The following is a 25535-nucleotide window of genomic DNA, read 5'->3' on the forward strand; positions in this document are numbered from 1 at the left end:
CGAACTGGGAAAAGGACGGACCCTGGTTCGTCCAAATTTGACGAACCGGGAAGAGGAGCTTCCGCTACAAAACAAGCTTGAAATATAGACTTATTTAATTTTTTTCGGGACAATTTCGCATTTCGGGGCTTCAATAGGCTACAAGACGGACATTACATATGAGCAGCATGGAGGTATTTGGATGTTTTTTGGTGTGTCTTTTTGTTACGAAGACAGTTGGTATCCATTTGCAACTGTTGGACATGCACTGCTACGCCGAGACCCCCTGTAACTCAGAGAAGCCACGGATAACTCTGAAACTTCTCCCAGCCCTTAGTCGACATGAGGGTGAGTAGATAATGAGTGAAATTTCAATTTTGGGTGAACTATCCCTTTAAGTATTGAAAAACTTAAATATTGAAGTGATTGATCATCATTCCCATTTCCCAATAAAAAAAAATCATCAAACAATATGCAAAGCATATTTTTCCAAAAACAGCTGTTGTAGTATGACCATGAGGGGACCGTTGATGTGTGTAGTGGTTTTAGAGTCTCTGTGTACTATAACAGTGGAGGAGATTGCTTTTTGTTTGCAGCGTCTTGCTTTTGTAGGCCTATTGCAATTTGCAGACGGTCCCTGCGCACGCCGCACTCGCCCAGCTGCCGGGCTGCGGATAGAGATCAATGTTATCCGTCCAGCTCGGAGGACGGCTTATTTGTGGTCCTTGTAGCTAGTAGTCTATGCAGTTACGATGGGACAGAGGCATAATTTGTGTTTGAACAACGTTTCGCCTCAGATGTATTGGTCCCGGAAGTTCGAATCTGTATTTGTAGGACGGGACTACCCACCATATAAATCAATACTTCCTGGACAGGAAACAGGAAGAAACGACAAGAAGTCAGCACTCGAAGCTGCTCCCGTAAAATAATCTCATAAAGAATTTAATAAAGACAACGGGGTGCGTATAACGCTATACAATAATAAGCAATGCTGATAATTCATGGATGTTTACTGAAACTGTCTTTTACCTGAAAGCAGTGAACCCGGGCCCTTGCTGAACAAGTAGGAGTGAATCTGTGAAAACGAAAGTAAAGTTAGCTGAGGAGAGTCATTCGACGGCGGGAACCAAGCACAGAAGAACACGACAGAATGGCTTCTAATGTATCACAGTCCGAGGCTGACTGCACATGCCCTGTGTGCTGTGATATATTTAAAGACCCTGTTGTCTTGTTGTGCGGCCACAGCTTCTGTAAGCACTGTCTTCAGGAGTGGTGGAGGCAAAGCGGACATCAGGCGTGCCCAATGTGCAAGAAAATATTTCCAATGGCTCAGCCTCCACCTAATCTGGCTCTCAGAAACCTCTCTGACACCCTGAGACAGGAGAGGAACAAGAGAACCCCGTCAAGCGAGTGTTGCAGTGTGCACAATGAGAAACTGACACTCTTCAGTCAGGATGCTCAACGGCTCATCTGTGTGGTTTGTAGGGATGCACAAAAACACAAGAAACACAACTGCATCCCCATCAATGAAGTAGCAGAAGACCACAAGGTGAGGAAACAGCAGAGTAAACATTTTAGAAATAATTCTTTAAGTGATCGCAATCGCCTGTTTGCTAATATTTGTACCTCTTTATTTGCAGACCAAACTCAGAGTTGGAGTGATGCATTTAAAAAGCAAGCTTGGCTCATTTAACGCAGAAAAACTCAAGTATGATAAAATGGCCAGCCACATCAAGGTAAGTCAAAATTTCTGAATCCACAGAGGCATTTGGTGTCGTTGGATTCAAACAGAAAGGTGTTTCTGCTCAGCTCCAGGCTCAGCGGACTGAGAAGACAATCAAAGAGGAGTTTCAGAAGCTTTACCAGTTCCTGAGAGCAGAGGAGGCTGCCAGGGTAGATGCGGTGAGGAGGGAGGCCACTCAGAAGAGCGAGGCGATGAACATCAGGACTGTGAATCTGAACGCAGAGATCTTCTCGCTCACAGACAAAATCAAAACCCTAGAGGAGGAAATGAAGGCTGATGACTTCTCATTCATAATGGTAATCAGTCGTTAACTGTATTAGATTGCATCCTGATATTTAATCAAATTTGTCATGTTTTCTTATTTTGTTTTCTCTGTATTTGGCAGAATGTCAAAACTACAGTAAAACGGTAAGTTGTCTCTTTGATACTGTCAAAGTAGACAGAAAATACCAAATATCATTAACAACAAGATAAAATGTAATAGATGTAATTTTACTTAGTTATTTCCTGTTCGGGTTCTGTTCATTTTTATTGATTTTGAAGCATCTGTTGTTTCTGGTGATGACACTTGACACATCTATTGTTCACTGGGAGCAGAAAAATGCAAAAACTTGCCATGTAGAGGCTAGAGTATTAATGACAAGCATTATATGACTACAGAAGAATAAGTGGCAATCATGAATAGTAGAGAAAATTCAGCTTATATGTATTTTGTGCTTTGTGTTAACAAAATCTCTACCTGTGCGGTTTTGATTATGATATTTGATTGGTAATGTTTATGCCAAATATTCTTTCAGACTCCAGTGCAACCTGCCGATACCAGAGACACCATCAGGAGCCCTGATCGATGAGGCCAAACATGTCGGGAACCTGCTGTTCACAGTCTGGATGAAGATGAAGAGTAAAATTCAACACAGTAAGAAATGTCTTGTTGTTTCAGCCTGATCATAGACTACAGTGCCTCCAGTATAACCTTCCATTTTATCTGTTTTTTCCTCTGAAGCTTCTGTAGTTCTGGACCCCAACACTGGCAACTCTTATTTGAAGATATCGGAGCTTCTGACCTGTTCAGCAAAGAATGACAAGTGTCAGTCACTTCCTCAAAATCCTGAAAGGCTGCGTGACTCAGATATTCTTGGATGTCAAAGCTTCAGCTCTGGTAAACACAGCTGGGATGTAGAGCTGGAGGGTTACTGGATTGTTGGTGTGGCTGCTTCTGAAAAGATCTGGGCTATCTACATGTGTGTTTGCACAGACATGGTGCGTGAACTTAATCCAGAGGACTATGTGAAAATGGTGTCTAAAGAGTTGTTTCCCCAAAAAGTCAGAGTGCAGCTAGACTATGACCAAGGAATACTGTCATTTTTTGACCTTGATAGGAAAACACTTGTACACACCATCAAACACACTTTCACAGACCCAGTTTTTCCATATTTTAAAGAAAGTGCAAAAATCCTCCCTTCTGAATTGTTCGTGCGAATTAGACAACCAAGATAGACAGTCTGCATTACTGCCTTATCTCTAGGCCTCAAGTCGTTGCCAGATTATGTGCTGCAATAAGTGTTTAAGTGTAATATATGGATATATATTAATGTTTTCTTTATGTTTCTCAGATTTTAGTATACTCTGTAAATCCTGAGGGACCTATCTGTAACTTCTTTTTTATGTCTATGCAATCTTTCCTTGTCATTTGAGTGATCACAACTTCTTCATCAGACTCGGGATCTTCTCTTCGAAAGAAGTTGACATTTTAGGAGGCGGTGGAGTCTACTGAAACAGAACACTGGGTTGCACTTTTTGTGCCCCCAAATAGTTTACTTTAGCCCTCGTTACTGCAAATGCTCAATAAGATGCTCCTGCAACACTTCATTGTGCTTTATTGAATGTATTTTCAACTACAAACTAGCCCAACGAGCAATTTATATATTGCAATCAATTTACTTTGCAAGTAATTTTGTGACTCTGCATTTCTTTTTCTTTTTCTTTTTTAAATTACATACTAAGCACTACATTTATGCTACTCATTAGCTGTTAAGATATAATATGAATCAGGTTGAAATGAAACTTGTGTCATGACATGTCCTGTAAATATTTATTCATCAAACATTCTTTTTCAAATCCTATTTTGGGGCTTGTGGCCCAACCTGCATATCTGTCAATAGATGAAATAAATTACTCAGAAAATGCTGTAAAAAAACAAACACTGTTAATGTATTGAATACCACCACATCTAACATGAACCTTGAAAACAAGGCTTACATTAGCAAGCTAAAACAAACAAATAAACAAACATGCGACTCTGAGCCAGTATCAGTGTCTTCTCCAGGAATCTCCAGTATTTCTGCCCCAGTGTGTAAACCTACATGCACAAATAGCACAAAGATGAATCATTATGAGGCAATGCCTAATGTCTCCAGTGTCCTGCCATCTCTCTCTCTCTCTCTATGTCCACCACTCACACACTCACACACCGAATCTCCACACTGATACTGAATCTCAGTGGTATTACAGCTGGAATGTCTGCTATGTTTTTTCAACTAATGAAAGAATGAAGGAAAACAAACATAGGGGCCAAATTAAAAGAGAGAAAGGACTGAGAGAAGAAAACACACTGAGGGAGAAGAGGAAACAGAGGGGGCATACAGGCGTCTCCCACTCGATTTGTATTCCTCTGCATGTTGTACATGATTGAGTGTTTCTCAGTCCAGTTTTCTCAGGGCTAATTAAGGTTGGAGATCAGGGGGTGACTGACACAACATCTGCTCAAATATTCTCTTGAGGGGATTTCCCCCTCCAGATTACCCAAGATGAATTTCAAACTTTATAAGTCTGTCTTTGGAGAAAGCTGTGTGTCAGTCTGAGCGATCGCTCCTCCATTAATTCAATTAGAAAAAGTGTATTTCTCTGGCTTGACATTTGGATTTATCCCAAAATGAATTTAAGAATATCGGAAGGTTTGACGGGTCATCTCATAGGTGAGGTCCAATATTCAAAACTTTTCTGATGTTTTATTTTCAGTGTTCATTAAGAAGGTATACTGTATGTATTTGTTGTTTCAAAAACTAAAATCCATTTCAACATAATTTTGCTTCCTATGTCATTGTTACTAGGTCAATCAGGTCAATGAACAGGAGTGCCAGAGAGGGCCTCTCTTCTGCTTGATTGATTGATTGATTGATTGATTGATTGATTGATTGATTGATTGATTGATTGATTGATTGATTGATTATAAATGATATGAAATTTAAAAAAAATGCAGATTTCAAGTAAACACTCCCACAAGGCTGGATGGTGGGTCCAGGTGGGCGGGGCCTGGGACATGGCTGAGAGCATGATTGTTTTGTTTTGACATCACAAAGTTACAGATGTCCTGATGGCTCATTTTAAGGCTCAGTTTCTGAATACCGGCTTTTGACACTTCTCTATGAGCTGAGTGCTATGATGATTTAAGACTATAGATATAGAAGATAGACCTGCTTTATGATTTAAAAAGACAAATCTCACTTTATTCAACATGGAAACTTTAAAGGTCTTATAGTTATTAAGATAAAAATTATCCCTAAATGTGTAAACTTCAGGGCAACTGAGCGATAATCTGGCACATTGCACATCTTGGAATGAAATTCTTCAACTTCTCTCTCTCTGCAAATCATCATTCTTACTGTATAAACCATTGCTTTAGCTCAAAGGAATGACGGCAAACCAGCGTATCCAACTTTTTTCTTTTTTTCTTTCTCAAAATCCCCTTTGAATGATCAGTCATTCCATGTTGACCAGAGAGCACCGAGGAGCCACTGGGGTGAATACGTCAGATGTTATTTTAGTGAAAGTGCCATTTTTCTACTAATCAGATGAAATAAACACATTATTTCTAAGGAATTTCAAAGCGCTGGATATTGTTTTTATAACCATGTGGAAATTAGTTTTGTCCCAAAACATTACAAAGAAAATCAATCACATTTAACATCAATGATTTTACTTTCATGAACTAAAAGTCATAACAATCCTTTTGTATTTGCTGTACATGTATGCAGTGTGTGTGGTAAATCTATATCAACTAACCATGCATGAGCGTGCTGCTCATACATCCAACATCTGAGAGATAAAGAAGGGGGATACTGAATGAGTCAAGATAAAGACATCAAAAGCAGATCAGCTCGTACTGACCAGAATGACAACATGGCTCTGAACTGGAGCCAAAACAGTAGGTAGATATCAAGTTAAGAGGCAAATAGAAAGAAAACAAGAGAGACAAACAGAGACGGGAGAGATGTGCCAATAGCCTGAAGGTCTGACACAGAAGACATACAGTAACCGTGTCTGTCTGGACTCGCACCTATGTAGTTTGACTTGGCTTGGCTTCTGAGGAGAACCTAGTGTGTGTAAATGTGTGTGTGTGTGTGTGGTGTTTAGGAAAAAGAAATTGCGAATGGGAGATTGGATAGGATGGGGGAGAAATGGAGAAAACAAGCAAGATGTGTAACAAGAATGTAATTAAAATGAGCACAACATACAGTGTGAGTCAGCCATGGCTACTGACTGAATGAGTGCAGTGAGTGTATATAGTGTAATGTATAGATGCAGGAACACACGCATGGAAACACACACACGTGTACTTTTATGTGGTTGTTTTTCCATCTGCTCCTTGTTTTCAGGTCCCTTTGGTCACTTTTTGCTCATGTTATTGTGGTCTGGATATCTTCAAGAAACAGAACTCCAAGTGTAGTATGATGTTGTCATTTTACTCTCTCTGTTATACACACACAGACACACACACACTGTTGCTCTCGCTCTCTCTCGATCTCGAAGGGTTTATTGTTTTGTTTGGCATTTATGTTCCGTTTGGAGCCAATCATTGAAGAATTTGAGCAGCATGTGTCCTCAGCAATCATAATCATGAAATCTCTCCTGGTCTCTCTCTCTCTCTCTCTCTCTCTCTCTCTCTCTCTCTCTCTCTCACACACACACACACACACACACACACACACACACACACAAATGCTCACAGACATACATAGGCCTGATTGCTACTCAGTCTGGTCTGTATAATGCTATGGAAGCAGATTGAATGTGTCAGTCAGGACCTCACAGGAGGATGTCGGTTTAGGTGCTGAAGGAAGGAGGAAGGAAAGAAAAGAAGGAAAAGGAAATTTGCGTTTTACTAATGAATGAAACACAAGGTTGAAATTTCTATAAGTAAGACAATGCTGCACTTTAAAAAAAAAAACAGGTTTGTTAGACAGATTTTTTTTTAAATATCTACAGTAATTGAATATAATATCTAACAAAGCATTTTGTTAAAGATCCCTCTTCCTGTCTCACACACACACACACACACACACACACACACACACACACACACACACACACACACACACACACACACACACACACACACACACACACACACACACACACACACACACTTGCACTGGCTAGCCTAGATGGTCAAGTGCTGTGATAAAGTGCTGTCTGGTGTTCTCTCACTCACTAAACCCCCTGAGAGTAGATCAATACTCACTCAGCATCGGGTTACCACTAATGTCTTCATGTTTTTAACCAGGCAGGGTGTGCGTTGTTACTGAGCGTGCATGTGTGTGCGTGTGTGCGTGTGTGTGTGTGTGTGTGTGCATCTGCCCCTGGTGTGACCCAAGTATTATAATTATCATTAAATGTCAATGAAGACGAAGAGCTAGACTCTGCAGATAAATCCCTCAGCCCTAACCCACAGCGCCTCCTAAGGACACCTGCTGGAAAGTGCAGCCACAGTGAAGGATGCATTTACAGATACTGTTACAGTTTTTTTTTTCGATTGATAACAAGCATTGGTCGAAACTGAAGTCACATTTTCAAAACTCTTGACACAGTCTGCATTTCCATCATGCATCTCTGCTAAACAGTTCATCTCATCCCCAAAACGGTGCCTCACCAACAGAACACTTCATACATGTCTCAAAATAAGCTCATTCATCCACAACACTGCATGGCAAAAAAGTCTCACACAAACAAACACGAGCATTACAACAAATATATTTTTGCTTTTAGGTTTGAAGGTTTTTTTCAGATAATTTTACTGTATCATGGAAAACATTTTAGCACTTGAATGAGTGCACTAAATGATTGTATATTGTATTTTGTAAGTAGATTGAATCAGCAACACAGCATTTTGTTTCAATTACAGTAAATGTATTGTGCATAGTGATTTACAGTTCCCACAAAATGATTTTACTAAGAATTAAAGCTGCTTTGCAGCAGTGGTCGGGGCCAGGCAATTTTGGACAAATTTAGGCAATTCTGAGCAACAAGAGACAAAGTACAAAGACAACAAAAACATTACAATATTCATTCTAGCCTAGCAGGGGAACGATCTCACAACCTCTAATACCAGGATGCAGCTCCTAACTCATGGAGCTAATTGGCAAGAGGTAAACCCTAGTGTGTTTCACATATTTCCACATGTTTTCATCAACATCAGCAGACCAGTCAGTGATTACAGCAGGGTGGAAATACCACATTACGTATACCCTACAACAACAAATGTTGTGTTTCTTGACCTCTGACCTCTCTGTAGGTGATGACAAACCATCATGGCAGAGAGCAGCTCACATTGTAATGTTTATTTTCAATATTCTTTCACAATTTATTTTGTGTATCATCAATATTTTGATATGACATTGTGTAGACTTCAATGCGGCTGCAGCAGAAATGCACATTGTTCTTTTGTTTTTTTAATCATTCTGTTTTGATTGTGTTTTGAACGAAGTGTGTTAGCATTTTAAAAAAATGTGCTGTAAAAGAGTTCACAAATTTTGGTGGCTGTGGTCACTCAATGCATTTTGTGTGAAAGCAACGGAATTCACAGTTTGCTCCACATGGACTTGTGTTTTGCAGGCTGTGTTACGAGTTTTGAAAATGTGAATTCAGTTTCGACCAATGCTTGTTAGCAATCGAAAAAAACCCCAGTAAATTCAATGATACTGGAAAGTTGTGTGTTGACAATGTGTGGAGAGCCAAGCCAACGGTTTAGCCAGATTATTACAGTTACTAGCTCTTTTTTGTTGCAAAACCAAAAATGAGGGTAAGGGTTAGTCAAAAAATCAATACAACTTCATTGCACAAGAAAGCTGCAGCACTGTATGCCAAGTCAGTGTTGAAACAATTTGCAATTTGGTTTCCTAATAAGTTACATTTTGGAAAATGTATAATTGCTAATTTATGATTGCTTCGGTCCAGGACATTTCCTTACAGTCTTCTCTCAGGTTGTCAGGAGGTGACTTGGGGTCCAGGGCTTTCTGCCACTCACTGATTTTGGTTGAGATTAGAGAAATATTGATGAAATAATGTAAAGGTCCAAGTTGGTGAGGACTTATTCAGTAATGCCTGACAGTGAGTGAGGAGTTAGGGATGACCACATCTATGTTGATGTTTACAATAGACAATTTGGGTAATAGTTTCAACATGGCTACCCTGAAGATTTGACTAAAAAGTGGATGATTGTGTTGTTTTTTTGTTGTCTTTTGTCTTTTCTGACTTTGGATTAGATTTATAGAATACAATTTTGAATTTTCAATGTTGTTGATACAAATAATGACCAGCCCTCAAAAATAAGATTGAGGCTGTATGAAACTGCAAATGTTAGGGAGAAATGGAGGTCAGACTGAAAAGAAAAGACAAGAGGATGTTGTGATGATAAAGTTATATTCAGGATGCAAGTGTAATTATTGTGGATGTAAAACTGAATACAAGAGAGCAGATATTCATAATAAAAAGAAAAAGAGTTTCATCACAATCCCCCTCCTTTCTCTCACCTCCACCTCTCTTTATCCATTCCCCCATCTCTCCATCCCAATCAATCTCTCCCTCCCCTTCACTAATGCACTCTTTCATGTGCTCTCCTATTTCTCCCCTTCTCCCTGCCGCCCTCTCTCCCTCACCCTGATGTCTCATGGCCCTTTTGTAGGCCCTCTACATTTTTGGGGGGTAATGTGATCTCCCCCATTTCTCCCCAGGGTGGTCCGCTCCTCATTCAAACAACAAGCTTGTGCTGAATGGAGCTGGCTATGAGAGGGGAGGCAAAGAGAGAGAGAGAGAGAGAGAGAGAGAGAGAGAGAGAGAGAGAGAGAGAGAGAGAGAGAGAGAGAACAAGACTGAGGCAGAGGATGGAGAGAAAGTATGATAATGGGTATGTAAAACAGCCATTAAATCTCATCCTTGTTCATTTATATCTGACACCGACAGGTAGGGTGTGCATACGTAATGCATCACATCAGGCAAGTTGATCCTGTTTTTGTGTGTGTGCGTGTGTGTGTGTTTTACCTGTGCCATCTGTTTGGCTACATCCAGCAGCTGCTGCTGCCGCTCTTGCTCAAAAGCAGCATTTTCATTATTCTGCTCTACTACTACTACTACAACCACTGCTTACCTACTTTTTTTTTTTAATATAGGATATACAAAATATTATGTAAGTATATTCAAAGATTTTATGAAAATATTTTTACTTCCACATTTCTATGAACAGTTTGAAGTGGTTCTCTTCATAATGGCTGGAGCAGAATATCTAATTGCATTTTAGAGAAGGTGTTGCACCGGCAAATCAGGATCCAGTGCTGTTTACATAAGTTAGAATTCAATTCTACCTTGAGTTCACTTTGACCTTTTGACCTTTGAGTGTATATGAACGGAGGTTGTAGGACATTGTTTCTCAAGTCCGATTTTTTGTCAACTTCTTTGTTTTTGTCTCATTTTATTCTTTTTTTGTTCCTGTTTTGGTTGCTGAATCTTTTCTTTAAAAAAAAATATATTCCTCCTCTCTCCCTCCTCATCATCTCCTCAGTCTTTCATGTCCTCAGTTTCCTCTCACATCTGCCTCAGGCTGTCATCCACCTTACCTGTCATCCCTGAACCATCATGTCCTCACACACACACACACACACACACGCACGCACAAACACACACACCGACTCTTACCTATACATACCACTGCGGTGCCCCAGACAGCCCTCCACAATGTGGATGCCCCAAGGGAGCTTGAGTAACTCAGTCCCCTCTATCTGCCAACTGCTGTGTCACAAAGAGGCTCACATTACAAACACACACACACACACACGCACACACATACACACACTGGTCCACATAATTAATACAAAGGCTCATACAAATACACAAGTGCATACTCAATATTTAGGCATGCAGATACACTCACTAGTATGATACACACACACACACACACACACTTATTATCACAGTATATATTAAGTCTCTTTCATCGCTGTCTTCAAGTTGAAGCTTATAACGAGGGAGAGAGAAGATTAAGAAAAGGGGGAAAAAAAGTGTAACTGAGCTAATGTCCCTACATACCAACAGGAACGCTTCAAGGCCTCACACACATTCACTGCTACACACTCGCTCGCACAACCCACAAAAACAACACATTCACTTTCCAACAATGTACCCTGACAAAGTTATTTCAAAGACTCGGTAATTTTGCCACCGTGGATTAGACGACTTTTTTCAAGTGTGTTTTCAAGTGTGTTCAAATGAAAATCATTTTATCCTCACTTGTCATCTCCCGGAGTGCAAATGTGTTTATCTCAGTCACTCTCTCTCTCTCTCTCTCTCTCTCTCTCTCTCTCTCTGTGTGTGTGTATGCGCAAGCTTGAGTTAGAGGTTGTTGTTATTGGCTGCAGGACTGAAGTTCAGGTCCAGTTTGGCTATGAACTACAAACCTCAGACCTACACACACACACACACACACACACACACACACACACACACACACACACACACACACGTACATATACACACAGTGGTTTGTTAAAGTGCATGGAGGGAATGCTGTGGTCACACCTGGGAATGCTCTTTCAGCTGACCTGCCTAACTTTTTCTCTCTCTTCATCATTTCCTCTCTTTAGAGGTGGAAAGTAACAAATTACATTTAGTTTACTTATGGTTAGCTCTACTTTTAAGCAGGCTTTAGGCATAGGAACAAACACAGAGTGAGAATTGTCCAATAAGCTGTTTTTGTTGGCAAGAGAATGATACATCAAAAATCATTATTGTGAATTTTGAAAGCTTACAGATAGAACTGGAAACTGCTCGCTTCCACGTAATGGCCATCAAACTAACTCAAGTCTAATAAAAGTGGTAACAATATACGCAAAATGTATGTTATTCACACTGAAATGCAACAACCTTTTGTGAACCTTTCACCCATCTCACAAACACCATGTGTACATCATTTGATTCATTATAGACTCGGAACAGTTCAACATGTTGGGAAGTACACTTACTGACCTTCCTTCCAAGAGTTATATGAGAAGATTGACACCACCCTCATGTACAGTAAATATTAAGCTAGCCAGCAGCTGGTTATCTCAGCTTAGTTTAGCTGAGCTGAATGACTGGAATCAGAGAGAAGCTGCGGGCGCGCGCCCATGTGGAACTATTTCTTGGTAGCAGGATTTTGTTACCATCACACAGAGCCATTTTAGCTGTTTTGTAAAATTATGCTAAACTAAGCTAAGATAAGCTAACACCTGCTTACTCTAGCTTCATATTTAACAGAAACCCTTTAGATGTATTGAAAGCCACACTATATAAAGTTTTTTGGGTTTTTTTTAATGCTAAACTACTACTTTCATTGTGCTCTGAATGTACGTTTGACATCATCACTCCTTCCTGTCCATTCCCTCTTGCCGTTGGATTTGAAGATAATATACCTTTATTGGTAATATAGTTTCTATTAACAGTTCGGAGTAATATCTCTCCTCACTCAGTGAAGGGATTACACCATCCTGGAGCAAAGCCAGCACACACACACACACACACACACACACACACACAAAAGTTAGACTGTTTAGCAAGGCTGCCGTCACATTGTGTAGGATGTACATAGTCTCACAGTGTGAATTTTAATTCTGATTTGATTGGAATTAAAGTGGTTTTAAGCCAGAGTTAATGGGTTTAGACTGGCTCTAATCCTGGTTTAATGAAGACCTTGGTGGGCTGCTTACCTCTTTCATCATCCTGGACTTCAGCCCATCATAATCCAAGTGGTGAATTAATCAGCCACTTTAGGGTAAGTGGAGGATGTGTGTTATGTGTGCTCTGTGTGTGTGTGTTTTGATGAAATATGTTATCTAACAAGGTTGTCACTGTGAATTTTTGGACAGATCTGGTCTTAGAGCATAGCTGGGTCATTCTTGACTTTCCCACTTTTAGTTATGTCCATCGTGTGTGTTTTGTATATAAATGTGTGTGTGTGTGTGTGTGCGCGCATTCTTCACTGTGCAAACCGGGGTGCATGCTCGCTCCCTCTCCATCCCTATGTAACTGGAGCCAGCCCTCCCCTGTCAAAAATAAAAATCATTTGTCCGCTGCACGAGTGTGTCCATTAAAAATGCATGGTGGAGGGAACTGGGGGCCGCGGGGGAAGAAAGCTGATACATGTCTCTCCGGAAGGGCATCAGAGTACCAAGGTGGACAAATGGCATCTAGAGAGAAAGGACGGGATGGAGAGGGAGAGTGAGGGTGAAGTGAATGGGTGAATGTGTGGGTGTTGTGTTTTCCCCTCCAGAGACCTCACTCTTAACTTGCTTGAAGAAATGTTCAACTTTTGGGGTCTGACGCAGTGACTTTCTCTTTTCACACAGACCCTCACACACAAATACATTCAAAGCTTATCATACCAAAGATGCATCAGCGCGAATGAAAGGCGTGAATAGGCTACCCAAAAAAGAAAAGAAAATGCTGCTGTGCTGCTTTATTTAGCGAGGGACCCTCGCAGGTTTTCCCCCTCATGAAACTAAGCTCTTCTACATTTGGAAAAAGATGTTATGGAGTTTATCACATTCTAATGAATCTATTTTTCTCCTGCTGTCTTTTGTCTCCCCCACTCCTGCTGCCCAGTCACACCAGATTATGACAACAAAATCAGTGCACTCATCTCATCTGTCATTTCATCCAATGCAGAGCTTTTGAAATATATTTCTCTAGCTATATAGCCAGCAAGCAAATTTGTTAACTTGGTTGCTAATATTGATTCCTGTCTGCAAACCACTGCTCTTTAGTGGAGACCAGAAGGAGTTGGTCATATAAGAGCTGATTGTGTAACACAACGCATATGCCAGAATACCCCCTGTGGTCAATGAACTGCGCCGTCAACATGGTTTTATTGGTGCAAAGTTGCCCATTCAGATTCATTAAAGCTGAAATATTCAGACAATCCCTCATCACGGCCATATCACAGAAGAAGCAGGTTAACACAAATATTTTTAGTTAACTTTTTGTCACTCCAAGTTGAATTGTTGATTTTAATGTTCCCGAATCCAAGAACATGGGGCTGATATTATGTTGCAATGTGCTCTGCCTCCACTAAAAGAGGAGGCAGGGGAGCTGGTGGACAGCTATAAATATCAAAATGTCACGGACAGGAAATTTCGAGATGAATATCTCCATGTTCCTATGAAAAAAAAGCCCATTAAGTGTGTGACCTTTCAGTTAGCTTTTATTGAAACTGTGTTACAAGTTTGGGGACTGTGGGCAACTTCAGCTTGGGCAACAAAAATAGACTACAGAGAAGGTAAAGCCAAGTCAAACACTGATAGGTGTATAGTGACGAAAGCAAAGGCAACTCCTGACCACTTCCTCAGGGTTTGAGTTGATGCCTGCTTGGCGCTGCTTTTAACTGCATAAACGAACAGAAACAGAACCAAAGAGTCACTTATACACCCAGGTAGGAGAGGACTTGACATGCACATGAAAGGAGGCAGCATGTAGGAACTTATGTCTGCACCAGTTGACATTTTCCTATAATTAGAAAAAGAAAAAAAGTTTCCCTATTTTTCTAAGCTTTGTAAAAATTAAAACTAGTTTCATTGTGTTGTATTTTGTGTCTTTGCACTTTATCTTAATGGTAAAATCAGGTAGAGTGGATCCCTCTGCACTCCAGCTGACATACATGTTATTTTTCCAGGGGTACTGATGTGTGGTTTGCATTGTCTCCTATTTCAAAACAGGAAAAATAAAGATTTGAGTCATTTTAATGTCTTTCCTTTACTCGCTGTATCTGTCAGTTTGTCAGTGTGCAGTTGGCTCTCGCCTCTCAGAGCTGTCAGTGCAGATGACTGTGCTGTTGTGAACTGCATCACTCTACTCACTAGATAAATCTGTCAAACTACAGGTGTGTGTGAGTTTATGAGCGTGTGGAGACTGGGGGTTTTTCATGGTGTCAAACTTGTATCCCGGTGTGTTAAACTCATTACAAAATTGGGTGATCAGACATGATTTTGCTGAGTTCTGTCCAATTAACAATTATTGCATTCACACATTCTGATCAATAAAGTTGTATTAGGAATAAGTTACTTTTCTGATATCCACAATTCTTTTTGTCAGGTTGACTCTATGTGTATTTCACTCTAAACCTCTCTCCTTCTCTCTTTTGGGACTCACTGTTTTCTTTCCTTGGCCCTGTCCATCTGCTTCTTATAACACTGGGGCAGTCTGATCTGGTTTGCTGAAACCCCCTCTGAAAAATCAGACATTTATTCACGTACAACCAAAATAGTGCCTTTTTTCATCAAAATAACCCCTCTAAAAAAACTGTCTGAGCGCTGTTCCAATAGGGTGGTCAAATCTGGACCCAATTAAAATGGGGACCCCCTAAATTTCCTTCACACCCAGCTTGAGGAAGACCCCAGATTAGAGGAATATTTTCCTTATTGCCGACTTTACTTTTTGTGGAATTCCACTGGATAATAATTGAGCCCATGTGTGCCTGGTATTCTGGGTTGTTCTCATTTTGGTGGAGTGTGGATAAAAATGGCACGTTGTTACAGCCATCGGGGTAGACACACTTTTGACAAATCCATTTTTTCCCCCTCCTCCTCTTCTTCTTCTTTTGGGTTTTCACCACAATCCTTGGATCGTTGTTAGGAATTAATGGAAGAAGGGGATTTTTCTATTTTTTTTTTTTTTTTTAAGTCTTGGACAGATTTCCATGTGGGAAGAGGCGGAGGCTTAATTGAGATCAAATAAACAAAGTCACCTGTGAATGATTTCAGCTTATAATGAGACACATGCTCACTTGTTCGTACAAAAGCCCCGCACGCGCCCCTACACACTCACCGCCTCGATTCGATAAGCACTAAAGCAGGTGTTTGTATCACTCCCATGCTCAGTGAAATCCTGCGCATGCCATATGCCTCCGCACAAACATACTGGCACTGACTCCTTGTCTAAACTCACACACACACACACATACTCTGCAAGGATTAGCCACGGCTTCCCATAACCTCCAAGACTCAACAGTGAGAGCTTGTGTTCTGCTCCCCTATGCAGTGACCCATCATCATCCTGCTCCCTCTGGCTTTGTGAGTGCTCTGCTTTAGCCAGGAATGAATAGCCACTTGTTAAATAAACCCAGGACGCTGCTGCTTAGGTATCATAGTGGTCTGCACGGTATTATTCTAAGTGGTAATAATAAGAAAAGCATCAGGACACTGTCTGACTCTCAGCTGTTCTGCAGACAGCTCTCCACCACTGAGAGGTCTGTGGACAACTGTGGGAGTTGGACTTTGATTCATGTCTTCCTAATTGTAATGGACCTGAATCCTCTAAAAACAACATGAGGATAATTCTTATACACACACATATGGATATGAACACAGACACACACATAGGTTTGTGTGCATGCACACCCGCAGAAACACACACATACTCTACACACAGGTAATTGTGCCCACCTGGGAAAACATCATTTAGTCAGGCACCCCTTCCCTCTACTAACACATCCATGTTGTAAGAGCAGCACAGATTGTAAGTGTGTGTACTTTGTGTGTGTGGTTGAGTGACCTGCTTTACCCTTTGCTTGCTCTTTGATCCCAAATTGTATTTGATTATCAACACTCCCTAAACCACCTAATTACAATACTATATTTTATAGGCTTTGCAGTTCAAGGCTGTGAAGAAAATGACCCTGCTTCTTTATGCAGTCTAAACATCCAACCCCTTTGTAGTAACATCAGCCATCCATCTCACAAATCTTGCAAATATTTCATGTACAAATAACTCTTAATTGTTGCAAGTGCAATCTCCAGAAGTGAATCTAATTGTAACATCTTCACTAAAGCACAGGCTGACAATCACCATGCTCAGGTCAAATTCCTTCACAGTCTGCTGGATGCAAAGTGCCGTATAGGTGACAAAAATGTGTGTGTGCAAGCGAGGACTCTTTGTGCTCGTGTTTGGGTTTCACAATGAAATTTATCGTTTTCACATCATGTGAGGTGGATAGAGGAGGAGGATGGGTATTCATTTGTTCTGCTTGTCTGCCCAACAGCTATGTGTTTGTGAGTGAGACGGCGTCTGAGATTTTATTGTGACTATAGTCAGTGACATCATGTGCACTTGACACTTTATGTTAAAAAATGAACAAAATAAAGCACACATTTGCAACTTTGTGGTTGTATGTGGAGTGGCAGTATTACACAATTGAAGCAATACTTTGACATTGTCTTGCATTCTTGCTGAAATCGATGAGAAAGTTAATACCACTCTAATGTCAGTCAGATCTGTTGCACGGTATAAAAAGCTAGAGGCAGAATACAAACAATTTAGCCTCTAGAAAGTTTGCAATTCCCACTGGCTTCAAACTTCCCACTCAACTCAAAACCCAAATCTTGCCATCTCTGGGGTAAGTGAGACCAACACAGACAGTTGGCTCCATGGATGTCCCCAGCATTGACGTAAAGGCCAGGAGTCTCATGGCAGACACCTGCTGTGCTCCTTTTAATAATCACTAACCGGTGCCAACAATGACACACACACACACACATACATGAGTGTGAGCATGCCAATAAACATGGGTAGGTGATCTGGGCAGGCCCCAGCTATCTTTGGCATCTTCCTGTGCTGCAGAGGCTGCTGTGCCAGGCTGCCCAGGCAGCGATGCCATCTGATACGGACTGACACCACCACCAGCTGTTGCCCAACCTCAGTCATGTTGGTATATCTGCCAGTTTTTTTAAAAGCATGATGAGCGTGGAGCTTTACATAATTTAGAGCTGCACACTGACGTCCAGCGCTTAGTGTGTCTAATATTTTTTTTCTAAGCACTAGAGGCAAATTGGTCACAGCAGTCACCACTACTTCACCAAAACATTTACACAAATTCACTGGTTCAGCTGCTCCACTCTATTTACTTGTTGTACTCCTCTGGTGCCATCTACTGGTTAATATAGACACTGTCAGAGGGTTTTAAATCACCATGTTGGACATTGACCTACTCAATACTAATCTACTATGGTGTGCGATATTATTGGAACTGTAAAATATTGCAAATACTAATTATTTGCTACAATTTTCTTAACTTTTAACTGGTTTTTAACTTTTGATGCATATGTTTATGTTGTGCTGTGCTTGCTGTGCCTGTCTGCCGTGTAAACATGTGTTTGTTTTATGTTGCATGTGATGTGTTGTCAAGGTTCTTGTTGTGATGTGTGTGTCGATACCAGCACTGATGCTCTTTGCAAACAAAGTTCCTACGCGCTAAATAAAGTGATTTTGATTGATTGATTGATTTTTGCCAATACACAGCCTTATTTGCATATGGAGATGGTGGGGGCTACATAGCAGAAACACGGTGTACAGTATAATGACATGTCAATAATTTAACAGATGGACAGTAGAAATAGATATATACGTAGGCCTTATTGCTAGTCAGTTTGGTCTTTGTATTTCTGTGAATTATCATATCATCATCAACAATACGATCATAAACGGCTCTGTGAGCCACAGAATCCATCTTACACTGTTAATAAATAGTTTTTTCCCCCCACCTTTTCCATAACTAAGTTGTCCCCCCTCCTCCCCCTCCTTCCTGAATCATGTTGTCCATCACTGAAGAGAAGTGTCTAAGTTGAAGTCAAACATTTGATTATTGATGGCCGCCATTACCCCAGGCAAACTCAAGGCACAGAGGCAGTAGCACTGCTGTAGCCACATACTGGTGGTGTGGACACACACAGTGGACAACTCAGCTCTAGCAAGACGATGTGTTAGTACAAAGAACTTGCTCTCCTCAGGTCAAAAATAAACAACCAACTTTTCCATTTCATCTGGCTTCGTCACAAGAGCTGCAGCATGTGTACAAACATGTTAGTGCAAGCTGGTACAAGATTGATAAAGAGAAATGAGGGCTGTGGGAAAAATAACAAATGGTGATTCACTAAAGGAAGTTATTCAGCTACTAAATGTTTAACTAGATGAAAAACATTCATTCACACAATCATGTGTTTTTCATACATTTCCATAACCAAATTAACCCTACCTCAGCAAAGAGGCCAAATGAATCCATATATTGAAAGGGTGACTGACTCGTGAGATAATCAAGCGCATAATTTTAGACTTATGATATGAACACAAAACTGGAGACCAAAATATGCCACTGTATTTTGTTTGCTCATATTTGGAACAAAGTTTCCAATCAAACATGGTTAAAACAGTTTTTAATTCTCCATAAAATGTGGCAGAACATGCTTCAGGCCTTTCTGTGCCGGTAAAAGCTGAGGGATAAGTTTCCCCAATGGAAGCCATGTAAACACCTTGTTTAAGTGCTATCATATGACCTTGGTCTTGGTTTATCTTTGGTTCACCTTTGAAGGTTTTTTTTTTTTTTTAATGAGAGAGCTTGCCAGTCTGTTACATCAAAAACACATGCTGCAGCTCTCAGGAGGTCAGCTGAATATTTTGCTTATAAAAAGAAAAAAAGAAGTCCCACACATCGCCACTTTGACCTGAACCGGCATCAATAAACAGCACAATGAGAACAGATTCATCTTTGCTGCTTTGCCTCTTGGTGTTACATGCACTGGACGGGCAAGCAAGTGAGGAAGGGGAGACCAAACTCCATGATCTCCTGCCCAACAAAAACCTTCCTCTGGAGCCTACTGAAGCTGACCAGTTCACTAACCTGAACATCACCGACCCGGACATACTGGCACAGTTGAAGTTGCTTCAGGAGAAGGTGGAACAGCAGAGCGTGGGACTGAGGAACATGGAGGTCCGGCTGAGAGAGACAGAGACACTGGTAGATGAGCAAAAGTTGGACCTCAACGTCACTAAGACCACCTTGGACGATTTGAGGACAGCTAACACTGCCATGGAGGTCAGACTGAGAGCCAGTGAAAAACAAGGAGAAGATTTGAAGAAAGAAAACATGGCGCAGTCTGTGAAGCTGACAGATCTCACAGTGATGCTTAATGCCAGTGAAATGCGAGTAGAAGAGCTGAGGGTGGATCTTCAAAACCAGACTGCTGAGCTTCTGTCCACACAAGCCAGAGTGTCAGTCAGCGAGAACGAACTACAGCTCCTAAAGCCCAGGATGGATAAAGTGCAGGCTCAGAACACAGCCCAAGCTGGTGAACTTTCATCTTTAAAGGACAGGGTAAAGGCTGCTGAGCACAAATTGGACATTCTGAGCACCACGAGTCCAAAAGTAGCATTTTATGCTGCCTTGACGAACGCAGGAGCAGTGGGGCCTTATAATGTTCCAACACTCCTGAAGTTCAGCAAGGTCTTCACCAATGTTGGCAATGCCTACAATGCAAATACTGGTCTCTTCACTGCACCTGTTAAAGGACTGTACTCTGTCAGATTTACTGTGTGTAGTGGATTGAGAGATGACACTGTAATGGGAGTGATGCTATTCCATAATGGGAAGTCAATCATGTCTAATTTGCAGACCATTAATCCCGGGGGTGGGCAATTTGAGTACTTGTCTAATGGTGTTCTTCTCGAGCTAAATGCCAATGATGAGCTGTTCTTGATTCTCCCAGACGGGATGCAAGTCTTTGATAATATGAACAATCACAGCACATTTAGCGCCTTCCTGCTTTCTGGTGTGTGATGTCAATCCAATACTATTTGGAAAATCCAATAAAAAAACAAACAAAAACTCATGTTTGCTCGTTTTCATTTTCACTCTATACTTTTCCTGCAACTGTGAGAGTGTCTTGGTGATCGTCCAAATTCCTCTTGTGGGTTCTGATTCTTGTTATTATAATTGATTCACCCAAATATTGACAGGTGTTTTTCAGTGTATTTTCACTTGTTCAGAAGATAGACTATTGCAAAATTTTGCCTTTATAAATGTTGTTAGAATTGCAGGAATGGCTAGAGATTATTGTCAGATCCACCAGAATCCATTTTACACAGACAATAAAAAGGGAAAAACCATGTTGGTACATACAGTATTATTAAGTTTTTTCCCACCTTTTCCATTACTGAGGCCCAGTGTCCCCCTCCTTCCTGAATCATGTTGTCCATCACTGAAGAGAAGTAATGTCTGAGTTAAAGTCAAACAATTGATTATTGATGGCCATTACCCCAGGCAAACTGCGCGCATATTGGTGGGGTGGACACACACAGCGGACAGCTCAGCTCTAGCAAGGCAGCCTGTTTCATTGGCGTCCAGGTCTCCTGCCATCAAGACGATGTGCTAGCACCAAGAACATGTTCTCCTTGGGTCAAAATACACAACCAACTTTTCCATTTCATCTGGCTTCGTCACAAGAGCTGCAGCATGTGTACAAACATGTTAGTGCAAGCTTGATAAGATTGATAAAGAGAAATGAGGGCTGTGGGGAAAATAACAAATGGCGATTCACTAAAGAAAGTTATTCAACTACTAAATGTTTAACTAGATGAAATACATTCAATCATGTGTTTTTCAGACATTTTCATAATAATCCTACCTCAGCAAAGAGGCCAACTGAATCCATATATTGAAATGATAACTTGTAAGATAATAATGTTATGTTATGTGTAGGGAGTAGGGACTACAGATAGAAATTAGCTGTGAGCTAAATCTGGTGCAACCATCTTTTCATTTTTTCCTGCAAATGATTAATGTAATTGCACACTGTCCCTTATTAAGGAGTATTTTAGACTAATGGTATGAGCACAAAACTGGAGATAGAAAAATGCAACTGTATTTTATTTGCTCATCTATAGAATTAATTTTTAAATCAAATGTTAAGACAGTTTATTTTTTAAATTCTACATAAAATGTGGCAGAACATGCTTGGGGCCTTTCTGTGCAGGTATCAGCTGAGGGATAAGTTTCCCCATGAAAAGCTGTAAACACCTTGTTGATGTGCTATCATATGACCTTGGTCTTGGTTTATCTTTGGTTCACCTTTTTTATTTGAGGTTTTTTTTTTAATAAGAGAGCTTGCCAGTCTGTTACATCAAAAACACATGCTGCAGCTCTCAGGAGGTCTGCCGCATATTTTGCTTATAAAAAGACGACGGACAAGTCCCACACATCGCCACTTTGACCTGAACAGGCATCAATAAACAGCACAATGAGAGCAGATTCATCTTTGCTGCTCTGCCTCTTGGTGTTACATGCACTCGACGTGCAAGCAAGTGAGGAAGGGGAGACCAAACTCCATGATCTCCTGCCCAACAAAAATCTTCCTCTGGAACCTACTGAAGCTGACCAGTTCACTGACCTGACCGACACCGAGGATGACATATGGACAGAGTTGAATTTGTTAAAGGTGTTGGTGGCAGAGCAAAGGGTGGAGCTGAGGAACATGGAAGCCCGGCTGAGAGAGACAGAGACACAGGTAGATGAGCAGAAGTTGGACCTCCACCTCACTAAAGCCATCTTAGACGAGCTGAGGACAGCTAACACTGCCATGGAGGTCAGACTGAGAGCCAGTGAAAAACAAGGAGAAGATTTGAAGAAAGAAAACATGGTGCAGTCTGTGAAGCTGACACATCTCACAGTGATGCTGAATGCCTGTACAATGCATGTAGAAGAGCTGAGGGTCAATCTTCAAAACCAGACTGCTGAACTTCTGTCCACACAAACCAGAGTGGAAGTCAGCGAGAACGAACTACAGCTCCTAAAGCCCAGGATGGACGACGTGCAGGCTCAGAACACAGCCCAAGCTGTTGAACTTTCATCTTTAATGGGCTGGGCAAACACGACTGAACACAGATTGGACAATCTGAGCAAGGGAAGTCCAAAAGTAGCATTTTATGCTTCTTTGACCAACTCAGGATCAGTGGGGCCTTATAATGTTCCAACAGTCCTGAGATTCAGCAAGGTCTACACCAATGTTGGTAATGCCTACAATGCAAGTACTGGTTTCTTTACCGCACCTGTGAGAGGGCTGTACTTTCTCAGATTTACTGTATGTGGAACAAGAGTGGGCCATCTAATGGGAGTGAATTTATTCCATAATGGGAGGTCTGTAATGCATAATTTGCAGTCTGCCCAGGATGGCCATTTTGAGTATCTGTCTAATTCTGTTCTTCTAGACCTCAATGTTGGTGATGAGCTACATTTGGTTCTCCCAGAGGGGATGCAAGTCTTTGATAATGTGAACAATCACAGCACATTTAGCGCTTTTCTGCTTTCCACTGTGTGATGACAATCCAATTTTGAACATCCAATAAAATGTAAAACAAATGAAAATTCATCCTTGCTCATTTTCATAGTCAGTCTATATGATACAGTGTTTACTTGCAACTGTGAGAGTGACTTTTTTGTGATCACCCAAATAAAGCTTTTGAAAATCTCTTGTGGATTCTGATTCTTGTTATCATAATTTATTTATCCAAACTGTGTATTCAGCGTATTTTTTTTTACATGTTCAGAAGCCTTTATAAATTGTGTTAGTTGCAGGAATGGTAGAGATTATTGTGAGATCCTCCAGATTTACCCCCAAACACTTTGTGTTTTGTCCAGAAGATGGCAGTCTGAGGATGGAGAGACATATCAGGGAGGGGTGTGGGGAGAAACTTGGAAAGTATTGAAATATATGTAGATGTAATGATGTAACCTTTTTTGCAGAGGGATTTGTGGGTTTTCACAATCACACCTCCAGTATACATGACTTTTAAAGTTGCTGATGGACAGATGGAGAGAGACGTTGGATTTAAAAGTCAGCTGTGAGGCCTGTAATGAATAAACTGTTGATTATGGTGAACATGTGAATATCCTGCATCGGCTACATCACAGCTGATAAACAAGTCATGCCAGTAAGAAGAAAGTGATTTGAAGGAACAATGAGGACAGATGGGAAACATGATGGGATCAGCTGGAACACAGTGTGATTTCTGTCCTCCCCTCAGTCTGTGGACCTTTTTCACATCACAGTTTGGGCAGTTGTCCAACAAAACAATTAGCAAGTATGGGAATCCCGGCCCTGCTCTCATATACAGACCCCTCCCTCCCTTCTATATCTCTCGTCCTCTCTTTCTCTCTCTCTCTCTCTGCAGCTGGCCCCGGGAGAGAGGCAGCCAAGTTTATTTTCTCCACGGTGGTCCCTTTGGGGTGGCGGCGAGGCCCCTGCCATGCCGCCGCTGATGTATTAGGTGCGGGTTCTTAAAGAGATGTCGGTGGGACTCTTTTATTACTACAGCACTCAGTCTTATTGTTCCTGTTGAAGGATACTTGGTACTTTTTGCCTGAGATGTACAAGTGTGTGAATCCAGCCAGCCTTTTCCCTCCTGCTATAGTCACTGTAAAGCAGCTTTAATCTAAGGCAAAAGCACAAATTGATTGGAAAAAACACAAAAAAAATGATGTAAATAAGATTAAATATGTATTTAAAATGTCTATCAAACGTTAACAACTGTCAAAAAATCTGCTCATTTAAACCATTTGTCAGATGTATCCAGAATCAGATATCTCAATTTAAAAATACAATATAAAGCGAAATATATATTATTGGAACAGCACTGCTGAGGCATCTAAGCATGTTGGTGTTGTTTTAATGTACCATTTACTGTAGAGAACTGAGAGGGGACAGATTGAAAAACAACTTCCTCTGGGTATCTCAGTCATGTTCCAGTGGACTTTTAGGTCAAAGATATAAATCACGCAAATGCAATTGAATAGAAGTTTAAAAAAAAAGTACCTAAGTAAGCATAACTGAAACAAAACAAATGAAGCATGTATTTGTTGAAAAGGGGACAATTGTGTGTTTTGTTGGAGCTTGAGTTGTTGTGAGTAGTGGAGTTCAGTTGTGGAGAGGTCAAAGGATTCAGTGCAGGAAAAAAGATGTTGATCCTCCACATTAACTTTTCTTTAGCTCTTTGCTTTCATTGTAGCAACCCAGAGAGAGAGAGAGAGAGAGAGAGAGAGGCCGTGTGTCAGGGAACATAAATAACTGTCGGCGTGATGTAAACACAGCGGTCATAACCCAACGAATTAAAACAACTGCTCTGGGCGGGATTAAAGCTCCGCGCGCACTTTTTCCTGCCAGTTTCATAAATGTCGTAAAGGTCCTCTGACGGAGACTGAGACAGCTCGCAGCTGATTGGCTGAATCTTAAATGGTCTCTCCTCTCCAACATCTAATTGACATTACCTGCGTCTTTTTTTCCGAAATGTGATATTTTAGAATTAAAACCAGGAAGTATGGGTATTGTAATTGTTATTGAATAAAGTTTTACACACTGTACGGTTTTAAAACATTAGCTATGAGCACATATATTTACCAACCAGTTTTCACAAATGATATCTCCATCTGTTTTGACTTGTGTAAATGATGAGAAACACTAACCGCCTTTTAGGATCCTGAATTATCTTTGAAGGCAAAAGTTTGTTTATGTAACGACAAGCACATCTACTGTTATCTTTTAGAAACAACACAGAGAGACTTATCTGCTCTGACGCTTTGTTGGTGCTCAGGTTCTGCTATTCTGAAGGAGTGGAGTGATGAGAGGTTACAAGAGGTCAAAGCTGTGGCCCACACACGGAAGTGCAATAGAGGAGACTAGACAAAAAATAATGA

General features: G+C 40.8%; 3 protein-coding genes across 3 annotated transcripts; all 3 read left to right on the top strand.

Annotated features, from left to right (window-relative positions):
• Positions 1–877: 877 nt before the first annotated feature.
• Positions 878–3442, top strand: LOC146961851 (E3 ubiquitin-protein ligase TRIM35-like). Its single transcript, XM_085770544.1, has 6 exons — positions 878–1528; positions 1620–1715; positions 1789–2019; positions 2109–2131; positions 2521–2639; positions 2727–3442. The coding sequence occupies exons 1-6, from the start codon at positions 1130–1132 to the stop codon at positions 3218–3220; spliced, it is 1362 nt and encodes a 453-aa protein (XP_085626670.1). The 5' UTR covers positions 878–1129; the 3' UTR covers positions 3221–3442.
• Positions 3443–19528: 16086 nt separating this feature from the next.
• Positions 19529–20667, top strand: LOC146961852 (uncharacterized). The gene has a single exon (XM_085770905.1). It carries the CDS (start codon positions 19542–19544, stop codon positions 20625–20627), a length of 1086 nt encoding a protein of 361 aa, XP_085627031.1. The 5' UTR covers positions 19529–19541; the 3' UTR covers positions 20628–20667.
• A 1403-nt stretch (positions 20668–22070) lies between these two features.
• Positions 22071–23169, top strand: LOC146961853 (uncharacterized). Its single transcript, XM_085770886.1, has one exon. The coding sequence runs from the start codon at positions 22087–22089 to the stop codon at positions 23161–23163; it is 1077 nt and encodes a 358-aa protein (XP_085627012.1). The 5' UTR covers positions 22071–22086; the 3' UTR covers positions 23164–23169.
• Positions 23170–25535: the final 2366 nt, after the last annotated feature.

The sequence above is a fragment of the Trachurus japonicus genome, chromosome 24, assembly GCF_045865225.1.
Source record: "Trachurus japonicus isolate A0001 chromosome 24, Traja_1.0".
Classification (NCBI taxonomy): domain Eukaryota; kingdom Metazoa; phylum Chordata; class Actinopteri; order Carangiformes; family Carangidae; genus Trachurus; species Trachurus japonicus.